The following is a 14097-nucleotide window of genomic DNA, read 5'->3' as shown; positions in this document are numbered from 1 at the left end:
TTCCCTTTCCTATTGGAATGTCTTTTTCCTATTTAGTTAGATTAAAAATACGATCCTAAGAGTAGAATCTGTGATTAGCCCTGTTCTGGTTCTTGCACTGTGCAGCCAGCTTTACTGGAGCACGTGGTGTTAACTCATCTCCCATCCCACAGGGTTCTGCTCTGGAGGTACACTTCAATTCCCACTGTTGTTGAAGAGTCAGGAAAGAAGAAGGGCAAAAGCATTTCACTTCTGTGCTTGGAAGGTTTGCTGCGGATCTTCAACACAGTGCAGCAGCGGTATGCTGCCAGGATCCCACAGTTTCTACAAGCCCTGGGTAGGCACATGGTACAATTCAGCTCTGGTTTCTAGCCTCTGTGTTCCAGCCCATGTGTGGGCACTTAGGGGGTCTGGTCCTTGTTGCTCAGTAACAAGGTGGGCTTAGCATTGATTTTTACACCAGAGGCAAGTTCCAGAGACATCCTTCCCTGCTTTTATAGCACTCTCAGCAGAGGATAGTCGGGGTCTGATAGAGCACTTGTCTATTTGAAGCCTGCCTTTAACATAATTTTGTGCTCACACAGTTTTGCAGTCTGTATTCCTCCTCTAGCTGTGAGCAGCTGCAGTCTTTCCCACTGTTGGGAATAAATCCTGTATTCTCCTCTTGGCATTTAGCTTTACTCTGCACCTCTCTGTCTCTGCCAGATATTACTGATGGTGACGCAGAAGAAACGGATATTAATGTCACGGAGAAAGCTGCCTTCCAGATCCGACAGTTTCAGGTAAGTATCACTGTGTGCTGCAAGTGTTCCAAAGCACTAGGAATTCTGGCAGAAAATGCTGCTAGCTCTCTGCTGCTTCACTACAGGATTGACTATGCAATAGCAACTGTGACACTGATTCACTGGCAGTTCAGAAAAGTTTCTGATCCCTAAGGAAAGCTTTCCCAGGGTACTGTGCAGAGCTGGATGAAGTGCACGTGTATGTACAGACCTACAGGGTCTTTCAGTGCGGCATGAACTTACCTGAGTATTGTAAAAGCCACACCGAATCATGTGCGGGCCTCTTTGTAAGCACTCATAACAAAAACCAACACCTGCTCTTTAAGAGTCCTCTTTTTATTTTCTTTGTCATTTTCCTTGTTGCTGGTTCCTTTATCTGCTGCAGCTTCTGGTTATTTCCTTCCTAAAATGGCCCTGCAACAAGCATGCACACTCAGGGACTTTCTTTTCTTCCTTCCCATGATCAGAGGTCCTTGGTGAACCAGTTCAGCAGTGCTGAAGATGACTTCAATTCCAGGGAAACACAGTTACTCATCACAGTTCTTTCCACTTTGTCCAAACTCCTGGATCCAGCCTCTCAGCAGGTACTTCACAGCCTTTATGGGGTGGCAGGGATGGGTGTCTTACCCATAGGGTTGTGAAGATGATTATCTGATTGGGTTGACATCTGAGGGCTCTGGTGTGTCTGAGTGTGTTCTGCCTTCTGCAGACCAGGATGTGTCAAAGGGACGGTTTTGTCACAGTGTCAAGCATTCTCCTCTCACACACCTGCAAGGGCAGTTAAGAACAAGTTGTCTTCCCACCCTGCTCCTGCACGTTCTGATCCTGCATTTGGGCACCTGGAGGCTGAATGACTTGTTCACCCGAGCAGGGGCTCCTAAAAGAGCCTAGCTGTGGAATGGCTTTCACATGAGAATAGAGCCAAAAAAGGCCAGCAGACTTGTGACCAATCCAAACTGGCCAAGTGCCTAATTCCTTCCATGCAAGGAGGCATTTTCCCCAAGTGCTCCAATTTTATAAGCTAGGGACTGCACTAAAAGTGTGCCAGAAGTCTGGACTCGTCCTTTACCTTAAATTAAATGGAGCTGTTACTCTGTCCAAGGGAATGTATAGCCATTCCTCTGTCCTGGATCTCAGTTTTTCACTTGTTAAGAAGGGAAGTGTGCGTTCTAGAACCTCACAGAGCACAGCCAGGTGCCTTGCTGTCAGAAGGGGACTTTGTTTTTGCCCTTTGCTGTCATTCATCGTCTGGAATTTTTATCATTGTTAGTAGTAGTAGTTGTGTGCTTTGATTTCTGTTTCGAAGCCATGCTGTCTTTTCTCCCCTTATACAGTTCCTTCAGTTCCTGACCTGGACGGTCAAAGTTTGCAAAGAAAATGCTCTTGGTAAGTAAACTTCGGGGAGCATGTTGAGATGTGACGTGACAGGTCTGATATTAGACCCTTGGATGCTCTGCTGTTGTCTGTCCCGTGCTTACCTCTCCATTACAGCCACATTCCGGTCCCACTCTGTGGCAGATCGCCATGACATTGTAGTTGTCAGTTTGAGGACTAGGGAAGAAACTCCATCTCTAGAAATATTAGCATTGCCACAGAAAGAGAAGCCGCTTACTTACTTGACTTCTTGCTTGTTATTTAGCACATCAGTTCCTCAAATAAATCTGGATTTATACTCTGGAAAGATATTCTTGGTCTTGCCAGAGTTTGTATTGCACATCCTCGGTGCTTCCGATGGTCATTTTTCTATGAGCTCAGGGCTCCAGTGTGCCATGCTTCCCCTTGCAGTATTGTATGGGATGCCCAATGTCATAAGCTCTGCTTTTGCAACTGCGGTGTTTTGATAGGATTTTCACCTACTGCGTGTTGTTTCTGGGAATGCAGACTGCTAAATCCATACTGAATCCGAGACTTTCCCTCACTGGATGTCTGGTGTTCCTAAATATAGCTAGGGGAGCTCTGCACCTGGTGTTGTTTTCTTTTCCCTTCCCCACAGAGGATATCTCTTGCTGCAAGGGTTTGCTGTCTCTGCTCTTCAGCCTCCATGCTCTGTACAAGAGTCCTGTCAGTCTGCTGCGTGAACTCGCCCAAGACATCCACGCTTGCTTGGGAGACATAGACCAGGTATGATGCTGAAGCAGCCTAACTCTTCGTCACTTTGTGCCGTCAGGGAAAAACTGAGTGCATCTCTGGTGCAAACTATGTGACAGCAGCTAAAGTTTTACTCACCAGAATTTGCTTTCTGTCCTCCGACCAGGACATAGAAGTGGAGAGTCGGTTGCATTTTGCCATAGTGAATGCCAAGACCGCAGCCCCTACTGTCTGTGTGAGTCAAAACAGCATGTGTGGAACAACCTGTAGTGTCCAGGGCTACTCTGCTACAAGCAGCTGGTAGATTCCTGTTGTGCCAAACTCCTCCAAGAACCTGCTTTGTTATTGGTGTTTCTGTCTTAGCTGCTGATTCTGGGTCAGGCAGATAAGGTCCTTGAAGAGGTGGATTGGCTTATCAAGAAACTCGCCAGTCTGGGATCAGACACATCAGGTAATAAAAGTGGTCCATTTGTTAGTGTTAGACCTTTGTCAAAACCATATGAAGATAGAGAACAAGAAGATATTTGGGGATTTTCAGGTAACATCTGAGGGCAGGTTAAACCCTTCCTTGAGCTGGCTTGACGCAAACAATGCAAGAGAAAGTGTTGCCACAGAAGCCCTTCAGCGATTGTTTTCCCTGTGCCACACTGGTGCTTTGTGCACCAGAGGCAAAGGTGGTCTTTTGTGCCTCCCACCTGCATAATTGGATTCATTAGACACACATTCACCAGGTATTCACCTCTTTCTTTCTTCTAGAAAACTCTTCTCAGGCATCAAACCAAACCCAGGCTCTGGAGAAAGGTGTAATTCTGCAGCTGGGAACTCTGCTGACAGTTTATCATGAGCTGGTACAGACAGCACTCCCTGCGGGTAGCTGTGTGGACACACTGCTGAGAAGCCTCAGCAAGACCTACGCAATTCTCACCTACCTCATCAAACATGTGAGTGCTGCTCCAACAGTGAGCTGGCTGGATCTAAAAACATTTTACCTGCCTACTACACCAGCTCGCTGTGACCCCTGGCAGCAGCTAAGCTTGGGACTGGCCGTTGATCCCTTGAAGGAGTTGAGTTGAGCTTTCATGCTCTCTATTTCGTGACCTTTCTGCAGCAGTGATAGGTGTGCTAGTGGAGATAAAGGGAAGCTTCTCTCTAGCTGCATTTTCTGTGTGTGGCTTGGAGTGGCACTTCCCAGTGTTCCTCGGCACACAGCTGCGTGCTGCAGTGAATGACAGGAGCGATGTTCTCACGGTGCTCTGCAATCCTGCCCGTGCCACTGGTTCACAGCTAAGGCCTGGAGTATCGAACATGAGGGAACCAGGCCCTGAGAACAGGCCAGTGGAGTTAGTTTGAGACAAGGTGGTGAATACCCCAGAGCTCCCTCACAGCTCTGGAATGCCCATGTGGCATTTGGGATATAACAAGCCACTGGGAGGATAGTTCTTGCAAATCCTTCCCTCCCTGCTGTGCCACTGGATGGCCTCTTTGAGCCCTGCCTAGAAGTATGGGTTGCAGGATAGGAACAGCGTGCCTAGAAGAAACTCTCTTATGTTTCCTTGCAGTATATCCAAGCTTGCCGCAGCACCTCGAATACGATTCCAGGAAGGCTGGAAAAGCTGGTGAGTGTGAGCAAATTGCTGGAGGAAATGGCTTGTTGCCTTGGGAGTGTAACACCAACCTCTTTGCTTCTTTGCAGGTGAAGCTCTCAGGTTCCCATCTGACGCCACAGTGTTACTCATTCATTACTTATGTACAGGTAAGGCAAACTGTGGCAAAAAGTTAGTCTTATCTGATGCCAGGTAGTTTATCAGCTGGAGTACACAGGCACCTTTGGGGATTATTAATCTTCTCGAGTTTCTTAGAGTTCAAGCTTCACTATGTCAAATAACACTGTAAGACATTTCAGTGCCATTGGGACCAAGCATGCCGCTTTCTGCTCGAGCAGGGAAGGACGAGTGCCTGGGAAGCTGGTTTTTAGTTGTTTTTTTCCCCTCTGTTCATGTGGGGGGTTTTGGAGGAGATAAATACTGTCATTAACCACAATGGCAAATAATGGTCAAGGACAGTGCAGTCAGCACAGTGTAAAGGAACATGGGTGCCAAGTGCTGAAGATGAAGTTTGGTTGTTTGGAGAGGAATTGGGTGCTTGAGTGAGGACCGACAGGTATTGCAGAACTGACATGGCATATTGGGGAAGGTTTAGTGGTGCGCAGAGCTGCTGCTCCTGGGGACACATACGTATTTCTGAATGTGTGTATTTGAAATCAGTTTTTCTTTCCTTCATTTTTGAGATTGCTACCAATTCCATCCTTCTTGGATCACTACCTTTCTAACATCTAGCTTGTAATGCTGTCAGCTGGCCAGAGCAAAGACTTCTCTGGCCTTACTTGGCCTTTCTTCCCTGCTTAACATCTAATGCCACATCTTTTGGTATCCTTGTTCAGAACATTCACAGTGACAGCTTAAGCTTTGCCGAAGAGAAGAAAAAGAAGAAGAAAGAGGATGAAGTTGCTGCAGTCTCCACGGTCATGGTAAGACTGACTCACCCTATTAGAACATGGGACATGAGCTGCATATGAACTTGTGATCATTCCTCAAGGTTTGTGTTACCTGGTGGCTTCACCCCACCTGCAGTTCTGCATCCAGCTCTGGGCCCCCAACATCAGAAGGACATGAACAAGTTGGAGCAAGGCCAGAGGAGACCAGGAAGATGCTCCTATGGCTGGAGCACCTCTGCTGTGGGGACAGGCTGAGAGAGTTGGGCTTATTCAGCCTGGAGAAGAGAAGGCTCCGGGGAGACCTTATAGCACCTTCCAGTGCCTGAAGGGACTACAGGAAAGATAGGGAGGGGGGCTCTGTACAAGAACAGGTAGTGACAGGACAAGGGGGTAACGGGTTTAAACAGGAAGAAGAAGATTGAGATTGGACATCACGAAGAAATTCTTCCTGGAGAGGGTGGTGAGGCACTGGCACAGGTTGCCCAGAGAAGCTATGGATGCCCCATCCCTGGAAGTGTCCAAGGCCAGGCTGGATGAGGCCTGGAGCAACCTGGTCTAGTGGAAGGGGTCCCTGCCCATGGAGGGGGGGTTGGAACTGGATGATCTTTAAGGTCCCTTCCAACCCAAACCATTCTGGAATTCGCCAGTGACAAATTGTAATTTGGACCTTGAAGTAAAAATCTAGTTTCTTCTACCTTAACTTCAGAGAAAAGTTTAAGAAACAAAACCCTCCACTAAACACAGCCTAAAAGCTCACAGGCATGAAACAAAGGTAAAGCCTGCATAGTCTGTCTTGTCTGCCATTTCATCATTTGGGGTAAGCTATGAAATTACAGAAATGGGCTAATTGATTGGAACCAATACTGCACACTGTTTAAGTGTTTCTTATTTTTATCAGTGCATTTAAAGAATGCTGGAATACTAGAATCCAGTACAGTCATGAAGTTGAGAATGACTGGCTGATTTGGCTGGGAGCAAGTGAGCAGGATAGCAGTTATTGGCCTTTTATGTTCTCTGTGCTCCCAGCCAGCACTTCCTCTGTCTCGTTAGTAGTCCCAGACATTCCTGTGATGTTAAGGGTTTAAAAGCCACTAGCATGATCTTCCTAGCTATTCCTTGAGTGTGTAGAAATGGGCTGAAATGCTACGTATCTTTTGCCACTCTCAGCATGGGGAACAAACATCGGTGGCATTAAGCAAACGTGGTGAAACAGCAGTGCTCAGTGCCTGGAAGGCACATGCTCGTGATGCTTTTGCAGAGCTAGAGCAGAAAAAGTTCTGCTGTGATGGCCATCAAGCATACCAGGGCAGAGCACAAAGCAATATCCAGGAGAGCTTCACTCCAGAACTGTCATGGGAGTCAGCTGAAGGCCAGTGGCACAGCTTGGAGGGGTGGAGCTGGTGTGGAGCAAGGTTACTGAAGCCGCTTGTGAACTGGAGTGATTGTCATCTTCATGGCACACGACAGCATCATCTTTTGGTGGAACTAAGCTGCTGCAGTGGACGCTGCATCAGTGCTGCAGCTAGGATGTTTGTTAATGACAACAGTAGGAGGGAATCATCAGGCTCTTCACTTCCAAATCTGACCTTTCACCCTTCTTTCTGAATTCCAGGCTAAGGTGCTTCGGGAGACCAAGCCAATCCCAAATCTTATTTTTGCGGTAGAGCAATATGAGAAGTTTCTTATCCATCTCTCCAAGAAATCAAAGGTAATGCAAAGTAGAGCTCTTCTGTGACCTGAATTCAGTGGAGGACTATTGCTGTGCCACCTTACTCCTCAGATGAGGAAAGTGTAAGGACCTTACCACTCCAGCCTTTGCACAAGCTCCTGGCCAACACCACTGAACTGCTATCACTGGAGCAGCGGGTCTCAATGGCAGTACTGCCTGCGACCCAATACTACGGGGTTGCTGGCTGGCACAGCTCATGCCAGCTTTCCTCACCCCACTCTCCCTGTCTGTTGTACACAAAGTGTACCACGATGAGGTACTACACGAGAGTGAGCACCACTGGTAATCACTTGCCTGTTAGGAAAACATAAATGGGCCACTGGATTGCATGGGAGCAGGTGCATTTTCCGCCTGTCCATTGCTTCAGTCCTGCATCATTACTGGTCCCAGTGCTGTGTGAAGGATGAGGCACGGTAGAAAACCAAATGAAGGTGCTAATGGCATAACATACTCTTCCCCTGGTTTCGCTTTGGTTGCTGCAGGTGAACTTGATGCAATATATGAAACTAAGCACCTCCCGGGACTTCCGCATCAACGCGTCCATGCTAGACAGTGCCTTGCAGGAGCATAATGCAGAGGACGCTGAAAATGAGCCAGACAATGACCAGGTCAGAACTCATTTATCTGCAGTTACAGATGGGCTCTCTCTTTCTTGAGGCTGGCATTGTTTGTGAGCTGTTCAGGTGTGAAATTAAGACAGTGTCTTCCCTAGGTTAGTCCTCAGTTCAAGACTAAGCTGATACCAAGAAGGGAACAGTTAGTCTGGCTAACATCCCTTAGTCTCCAGCCCTCTGCCTGGAGTGACCTTTATGTCCATGCACCAGTTGGCTGTATCTCTGGTCTTAGGGAATTGAGACTGCTCTTAACTGTTTGCCTCAGCAAGCAGTCAAGTCTATCAGCATTACTGGCTGGCCAGGATCCAACCTTTGCAGCAAGAGGCAAAGGGGTTTTGCATCCAGGTTAACTTCTGTAGATGAATGGCTGGCAGGGCCAACTCTGCCAGGCATTGTTCTCCTCAGACCCATCTCCTCTACTGGATTGTGCTGGTGAAGGTAGCCGCAACCTGGGCTAGGTAAAAAAATAAACAATTTACTGTGCTGATTGTCCAGGTTTTTATTGATGCTTCTGTCCATATTTTCCTGAGTGTTTCAACAAGCTAATATCCAGCAAAAACAGTCCCTGTCCTGTGCCATTCCTAACCTGTGGCCTAAGTTCCAGCATGAACTGGGGGGGGGCATGAGGAAAGGCTCAGTGGGCGAGAGGAATCCCATATTCAGGTTATTTTGTTAGGTAGGGAGGAGCTAAATCCTGTTTTGCACATCTGGTTTCTTGCTTTAGTTAAACATTCATCAGCCTAATCACAAAAACAATCCCACTCTGAGCTGCTCTCTCCCTCCCCCTCCAGAGCAGTGCCGTAGAGCAGACAGACGAGTCCCAGGAACCCAAAAAGAAGAGACGGCGAAAAAAATGAGGCTGCTCCTGCTGCCTCCCCCGCGCAGTACCTGCTCGGTGGCAGGCTCGTCTCCACGCCACAGCTCTCCAAGACCAAGGCACCGGCTTATTGTTTCTTCCTCTGCGCCCACGGGCACGCAAGTGGCACCTCTGCCCCTGGCTCAGGTTTCGCAGCTGGCTGCTGCCCTCAGCAGCACCTCTGCTCTTTGAAGCTGCGATCATAATCTTCCCCAGGAACATCCCTTCTTACGGCACAAAGAAAGCGGTGTTCAGGATCAGTCCCTGCCAGACGATCTCCGGAAAGAAAGGACAGCCAGGCTCCGGCTCCCAACCTGGACAGCTGTCCTTCTGGCACTATGGCGTCATCATTTCTTCTCCAGCGAACCTTTGGTGATTTCAATCAGCTGATAGATATCCAGCGCTTCTCCTAGAAGGCAACGGGACAATTGGTTCCCTGCATTCCGCAGCACATTCGGACTGGGTAACGCGAGAGCAGCAGGCACGATTTGCTTCAGTTCAGAGTGTGTAGGACAAGAGGCTTCAAACTTCAGTTTTGGGCGCGGGGGGCGGGGTGCACACAGGAGACAGACCCAGAAAGAAGCCAGAAACACGAGCTGGAGTTGAAGCTGTGTGTGGCTCCCAACAAGCAGAAAGGTGACAGCTTCCTCGGGCAAGGCTGGGTTTTTGCTGATGTGCTTGTTTAATTTGCCTTGTTCTTGGTGAGCACACAGGTGCCCTTGTCTACGGAACACAAATCCTGCTTCTACTCACGCTCTTTGTCTGTAAGACAAATAATAAAGGCTCCACCTAAGTAAGGGTGGAGCCCCTGATGTATCCAGCAACCTGAGGGCAGGTTCTCCTCATGTGGGAAAGCACTGCTGCATGAGGGGGGAGGAGCTGTTTAAAGCAGCTCCCAGATGAGAGCTAAATGCTTGCAGCAGTTAGAGGGTTATACTGAGTGCAGGCCCTGGACTCCTCTGAACAGACCTGTGCTCAGCTCAAGGGGAGTGGGAGAGAGAGCACCAAAGGCTGGAAAAATTTGGGCCTGGAGGGCAAAACACGCAAGGGTGGTGAGGTGCCTCATTTCAGAAAGGGAACAATTCAGTCTTGGGCTGTGTTCAAAAGTGCATAGAGGGTTTCTCGCGGGGGGGCACAGAGCAAGCATGGGAGAACGGAGACAGGCCTGGCTTATCGCAGTCAGAAATAGTTGGAAGCAGCAGCACAAACTGCTCAGGGATTGAGAAAGGCAAGAGGGGCTGGCACCACGGTGGCGGCTGCCCTGAGGGGCAGGAAACAAGGGACTCCGGAGATGCCTCTGAGGAACTGAGGAGCCTGCTTAGGCAAGGACAGGGAGCTTAACTCGCACAGACACCACTCACCTTGAGGGATGCCATACTTCTTCTCCATCCCAGTTGGATTTGATGGCGTCACGCAGTTCATGGTCACCTCTTTCCTTAAGCACTGGTCAATGTCCACTGCGCTGAAGAAAGCCACTGACTGTGGCAGATCCTGCAGGCCCAGTTTGTAGGCAAACATGCACCTGGAAGAACAAGAGCCAAGGTGGGATGGTGCTACATGTCATGCCTGGCTCTGATCAGCCACAGCCGATGGGTTACTCGGCACCCACGGCACTCAGCCACTGGAAGACAAGGTGCAGTTAGGAGGGTCAAGTATTGCTTAAGTGGATGTGGGAGGAACCATAATGTTCTGTTAAGCTTCCTTGGGAGAAAGGAAGAGCCCAGCCCTTAACTGGTAGCTAATCTTCCCAGGCAGAGCAGACGCTGGATTTTCCCAGCAGGAAGCCCTGTGCTCACAGGAGCCAACACAATGGCACAAACATCAGGGTGCCTGCCCCCGCTGTTGGCTGTATCCCTGCGGCAGCGCAAGAGCAAACAGCTTGGCTTAGGCCAGCTCCTCTATCACCACGCGGCCCATGGCGCCAGGAAGGGGATTTGGCAAAGCTGGCGGTGCTGGAGCCAGACTGAAGGGAGCCCTTTGAGGTCAGGAGCTTTCTAGGCTTAGCTTGCCCTTGCATGGGGCAGGGAAGCGGCAGGAACACCCCGTGCTGTTGTAGGGGCAACAGTGCTGGTGCTCGCAGCAGAGATGATGAGCTGTGCCCCTCATTGTCCCCCAAAGGCAGGGAGGAGACAAGGGATGGAGACAGTTTCAGGCTCCCAGCTGCTCAATCGAGCCCAGGGACTGCTGCCACATGGTGGCTGCAGACCTGAAGGCAATGGGAGGCTATGTACTTCCATCCCAGCCAAGTGGAATGATTGGTCCCGGCAGGAGCCAAAAGCTGACACTATGCCCCTCTTGCCAGCACGTTATCCCTGGAAATCAAAGCTGAGCTCCATTTATAGCCACACAAATCACTTGTGAAGTAATTGCAAGGCCCAGCGCTGCCAACTTCCCTTGAGCCGAAGAGAACTCCGCACCAGCTTGCCACAGGCAAAGCCAATCCCTTTGCTGTCACCCAGTCCCTTGAGCTTGCCCGGTCCCAACCCAGCCATCCCATCTCACCGCGTGAGGAGGTTGGTGATCTGCAGGGCCAGGGCTGCCCGGTAGCGATCCTGCTGCTGGACCAGGTAGCGCACCTCATCGTGGATGCTGATGCAGAAGCGCCCATTTATGTCAAACTCCTCAAAGAGCCACTTCATGGCAACCAGCATGAGGTGCAGGTAGTCGACGGCCGAGCTCTGCACCACCCAGTTCACTCTGCTGGTCAGAAACTGGTGGAAGAAAAGACGGATGGTAGGGGAGCGTCAGCGTTCAGGGCTGTCCAATGCAGGACAGCTCCAGGGAGAAGCCTGGTAAATTCAGGGTGACTGGGTTTTCTTGATGGTGTGCAGGTGAAGAGGCAATGGGTTCACTGTGTGGCTCCAAGAGCCTTCTGGGTCTCCAACATCCAAGGACTCAACCTGGGGGTGCCATTTTGGAGAAGACAAGCAAAGCCAAGAACTCGGCAGCACAGCACCGTGTCCTTACCTCCCCCTTGGCCACGGCGGGCTCCAGGGCCCTGCTGATGTGACAGCCCAGCACTGGGGTCTGTGGGGATGGGGATAAGGCGATGCTCTCCAGCTTGTTGAACATTTCAGACTCGGTGCCTCCAGCCCACACTCTGTGCTCCACCACATCCCACTTCTTCCTCTGGGACCTGGCCGGACAGAGAAGTTTGTGGGATGAACCTGCGGGCCTTGTTTAAGAACCTCAAATGTTCGCTCCTGGTTTGGATCAGCCAGACAAGCCCCTGCAGCTTTCTGGGATAGACTGGGAGCCCCCAGATCAAATGGACTCAGCCCTGGAACAGCAGGGAGGGAGTACTAGGACCATCCAGCCCCATCTCCCTTCTCTGCCTGCTGCCAGCAGGGCTGCAGCTCCCTTTGCCTCACACCCCAGTGCCACCACAGCCACGCGGGGTCAGAGCATCTCACCTTTTCGAGGCTTCTCTCTGGAGCCGCTGAACATCCTGAGCCAACACCGACCCATCCTCTGCCCTGTCCACAGCCAGGTTCAGCTCCCTCAACAGCCACTCACCCTCCTCGGAGAGATGAAACCTGGGAGGGAGAGTGACCAGGTCCCTGGGGACACCACCACCATCCCTGTCCCTGCTCCCCCTCCATCTCCCCAGGCAGCACCCACCTCCGGACACCCTTGGTGACCGCGTACATCTGCTGAGCCTTTTCACGCGCCTGCTGCTGCGTCAGCCGATGGTTGAACTGCATCAGCAGCCGCTCGGCGAAGGGCTGCCCAGCCCCATAGATGCGCCCATAGTTGAAGACTTTGGCGTGCTCCCGGCTGATGCCCACCGTGGCGGCCGTCTTGCTGTGCAGGTCTGTCCCGTTGCTCTTCTTCCCCTGCAGCGTCATCCAGCCGAAGGCTGTGCAGCCTACCAGGACAGAAACAGGGATTGGACATCCATCAGGACTGGGCTCAGGGTGGGGGGTCACCCTACTACCCAGCAGAGCGACTCCCTGCGGCACAGCCCTCACTCACCATGCATGCCAGCAAAGTGCGCCTCGCCAAGGATGGCAGCTATCCAGAGCTCCTGGGAGTCCACATCTGCGCCCACCAGTGAGTAGCCAGGCGGCACCTGGACCATGGCTTTCAGCTCGCTGCCCACCCGGTCAGCCTGCGGGACAGATGCTCAGCTCTGTGCAAGCCATGCACCTCCTTCTCCTCAGAGGCACAGGAGCAGCCTTCCTCCTGCTGCCATGGCATACAAGCACAGCACTCCCCCCGCCCTGAACTCCGCTCTGAAAGTGTCAAAACCGGTGTAACGCACACACAGTGTGCCGATGCTTGGCTACTTCCAGGCTCCTCCAGCATGGAAGAACAGGAGCTTGGGGAAGGACAGAAAACAGTGCTTCAGTGTTTTCTTCTCCTCTCACCAACCTTGAAGCTCAGGAGCCTCTGCTGACTACTGCCCCTCTCCCCAGGTCAAAACACATGAGCAAGAGAAGGGCCTCAGCACCAGCCCTGCCACCTCAAACCCCAGCATCCAGCCCCGACTCCTATTTCCAACCCAGGCTGCTCCCCCCAGTCCAACACACACAGAGGGTGCCCCAAAACACCCCCGCGAGGACCCGAGTGCAGCCGTACCCGGGCATTGCTGGCTGTCAGCCAGGTGGGCTCCACCGCCCGGCGGGTGATGGTGCCAGCCGTCACCACCTGCGGCAGGATAGCTCCATAGTCGTCCTCCTCGTTATAGTCGGCGTGCCTGGGAGAGAGGCAAGGGTGAGCATCATCCTGCCAGAGTCCTCCCAGCACACCGCAGAAGAGATCGTGGTCCCAGCTGGGGACGTTCCTCCTCGTACCTGGTCACTGCGCGAGGCAGCTCCCCTTTCTTCAGCCAAACCACCATCTGGGAACTGGGGGGGACAAGCAGCAGGCAACATGCTGAGCCCTCCACTTCCACACCACCTTCCTCGGCCGCAATGCAACCTCTACCCGCAGGGATGTCGCGACTCAGCTGAAGGCAGCTGCTCACCTGATCCGCTTGTGAGCGTTCCTCCAAAATGAGATCATTTTGTTAATCTCAAGGGCTCTGGTCCCGTGGGTGCGGCCCACAGCAGCTCGCAGGGTGCCGTCCTCCATCCGAGGGAGGAAATCCTTGGCAAAAGGGCTTCCCACATTGTTCTCATTCCCGTCCTTTAGCAGCAAAAGAGGTGCCCAAGCTCAGCATGCCATCACTCAACATCAGTAGAGCTCCACGCATCCTCCTGCCCCGGTATGAAATGCCTTTCCACCACCCTATCCCATGGGACAATAGTCCCAGCAGTGCTGCAAGCACTGGGTGATGGGCAAGGTGACATGGCTGTGCAGCAGGACCAAGGGGAGCTGGGAAGTGGAGTGGCTGGGAGACATCCAAGAAGAGCCCCAGGAGCACCCAACTTGCCTTGTGAGGCAGCTTGAAGAACCAGCACCCAGGGATGTTGACATCATTATAGGGACCATTGCCATGATGGTACGAGGGCTGGCTCTGCCCCTCGGCCTGCTCACGCAGCTCTTCCATCTCCTCCTGCGATTGGCATGGCAAGGTGATGCCAGGAAGTGCCCCCAGCATGGCGGGGGGT

The 14097-nt window shown here is 51.7% G+C and overlaps 2 protein-coding genes across 2 annotated transcripts in view; one reads left to right on the top strand and one right to left on the bottom strand.

Annotated features, from left to right (window-relative positions):
• The window catches only part of FANCI (Fanconi anemia, complementation group I), a gene marked incomplete at its 5' end in the record, with an annotated part of 18866 nt that extends 10323 nt beyond the window's left edge, over positions 1-8543 (top strand). The window contains 14 exons of the mRNA XM_010154416.1: positions 153-316; positions 685-761; positions 1229-1345; positions 2096-2147; positions 2755-2882; positions 3016-3084; positions 3213-3300; positions 3606-3790; positions 4409-4465; positions 4543-4602; positions 5290-5376; positions 6956-7051; positions 7555-7680; positions 8478-8543. Of these exons, the coding sequence (XP_010152718.1) occupies positions 153-316; positions 685-761; positions 1229-1345; positions 2096-2147; positions 2755-2882; positions 3016-3084; positions 3213-3300; positions 3606-3790; positions 4409-4465; positions 4543-4602; positions 5290-5376; positions 6956-7051; positions 7555-7680; positions 8478-8543 (1372 nt within the window). The remainder of the gene's footprint in view (positions 1-152; positions 317-684; positions 762-1228; positions 1346-2095; positions 2148-2754; positions 2883-3015; positions 3085-3212; positions 3301-3605; positions 3791-4408; positions 4466-4542; positions 4603-5289; positions 5377-6955; positions 7052-7554; positions 7681-8477) is intronic.
• Positions 8544-8889: 346 nt separating this feature from the next.
• Positions 8890-14087, bottom strand: LOC104511698 (DNA polymerase subunit gamma-1). The gene is made up of 11 exons (XM_010154415.1): positions 13920-14087; positions 13512-13672; positions 13339-13392; positions 13124-13241; positions 12518-12653; positions 12164-12410; positions 11956-12078; positions 11510-11678; positions 11045-11253; positions 9904-10064; positions 8890-8951 (listed from the first exon to the last, which is right to left on the bottom strand). The coding sequence occupies exons 1-11, from the start codon at positions 14085-14087 to the stop codon at positions 8890-8892; spliced, it is 1608 nt and encodes a 535-aa protein (XP_010152717.1).
• Positions 14088-14097: the final 10 nt, after the last annotated feature.

Source organism: Eurypyga helias, unplaced genomic scaffold, assembly GCF_000690775.1.
Source record: "Eurypyga helias isolate BGI_N326 unplaced genomic scaffold, ASM69077v1 scaffold13236, whole genome shotgun sequence".
Classification (NCBI taxonomy): domain Eukaryota; kingdom Metazoa; phylum Chordata; class Aves; order Eurypygiformes; family Eurypygidae; genus Eurypyga; species Eurypyga helias.
Note: the sequence above shows the minus strand (reverse complement) of the source record. Positions and strands in the feature narration are given on the sequence as shown.

Coding starts and splice junctions, on each gene's coding strand:
- LOC104511698 (XM_010154415.1), bottom strand. CDS start 14,087: ATGCTGGGGGCACTTCCTGGCATCACCTTGCCATGCCAATCGCAGGAG. Junction 13,242..13,338: donor CTGCCTCGCGCAGTGACCAG/GTACGAGGAGGA, acceptor CCTCTCTCCCAG/GCACGCCGACTATAACGAGG. Junction 12,654..13,123: donor TGACAGCCAGCAATGCCCGG/GTACGGCTGCAC, acceptor TCTGTCCCGCAG/GCTGACCGGGTGGGCAGCGA.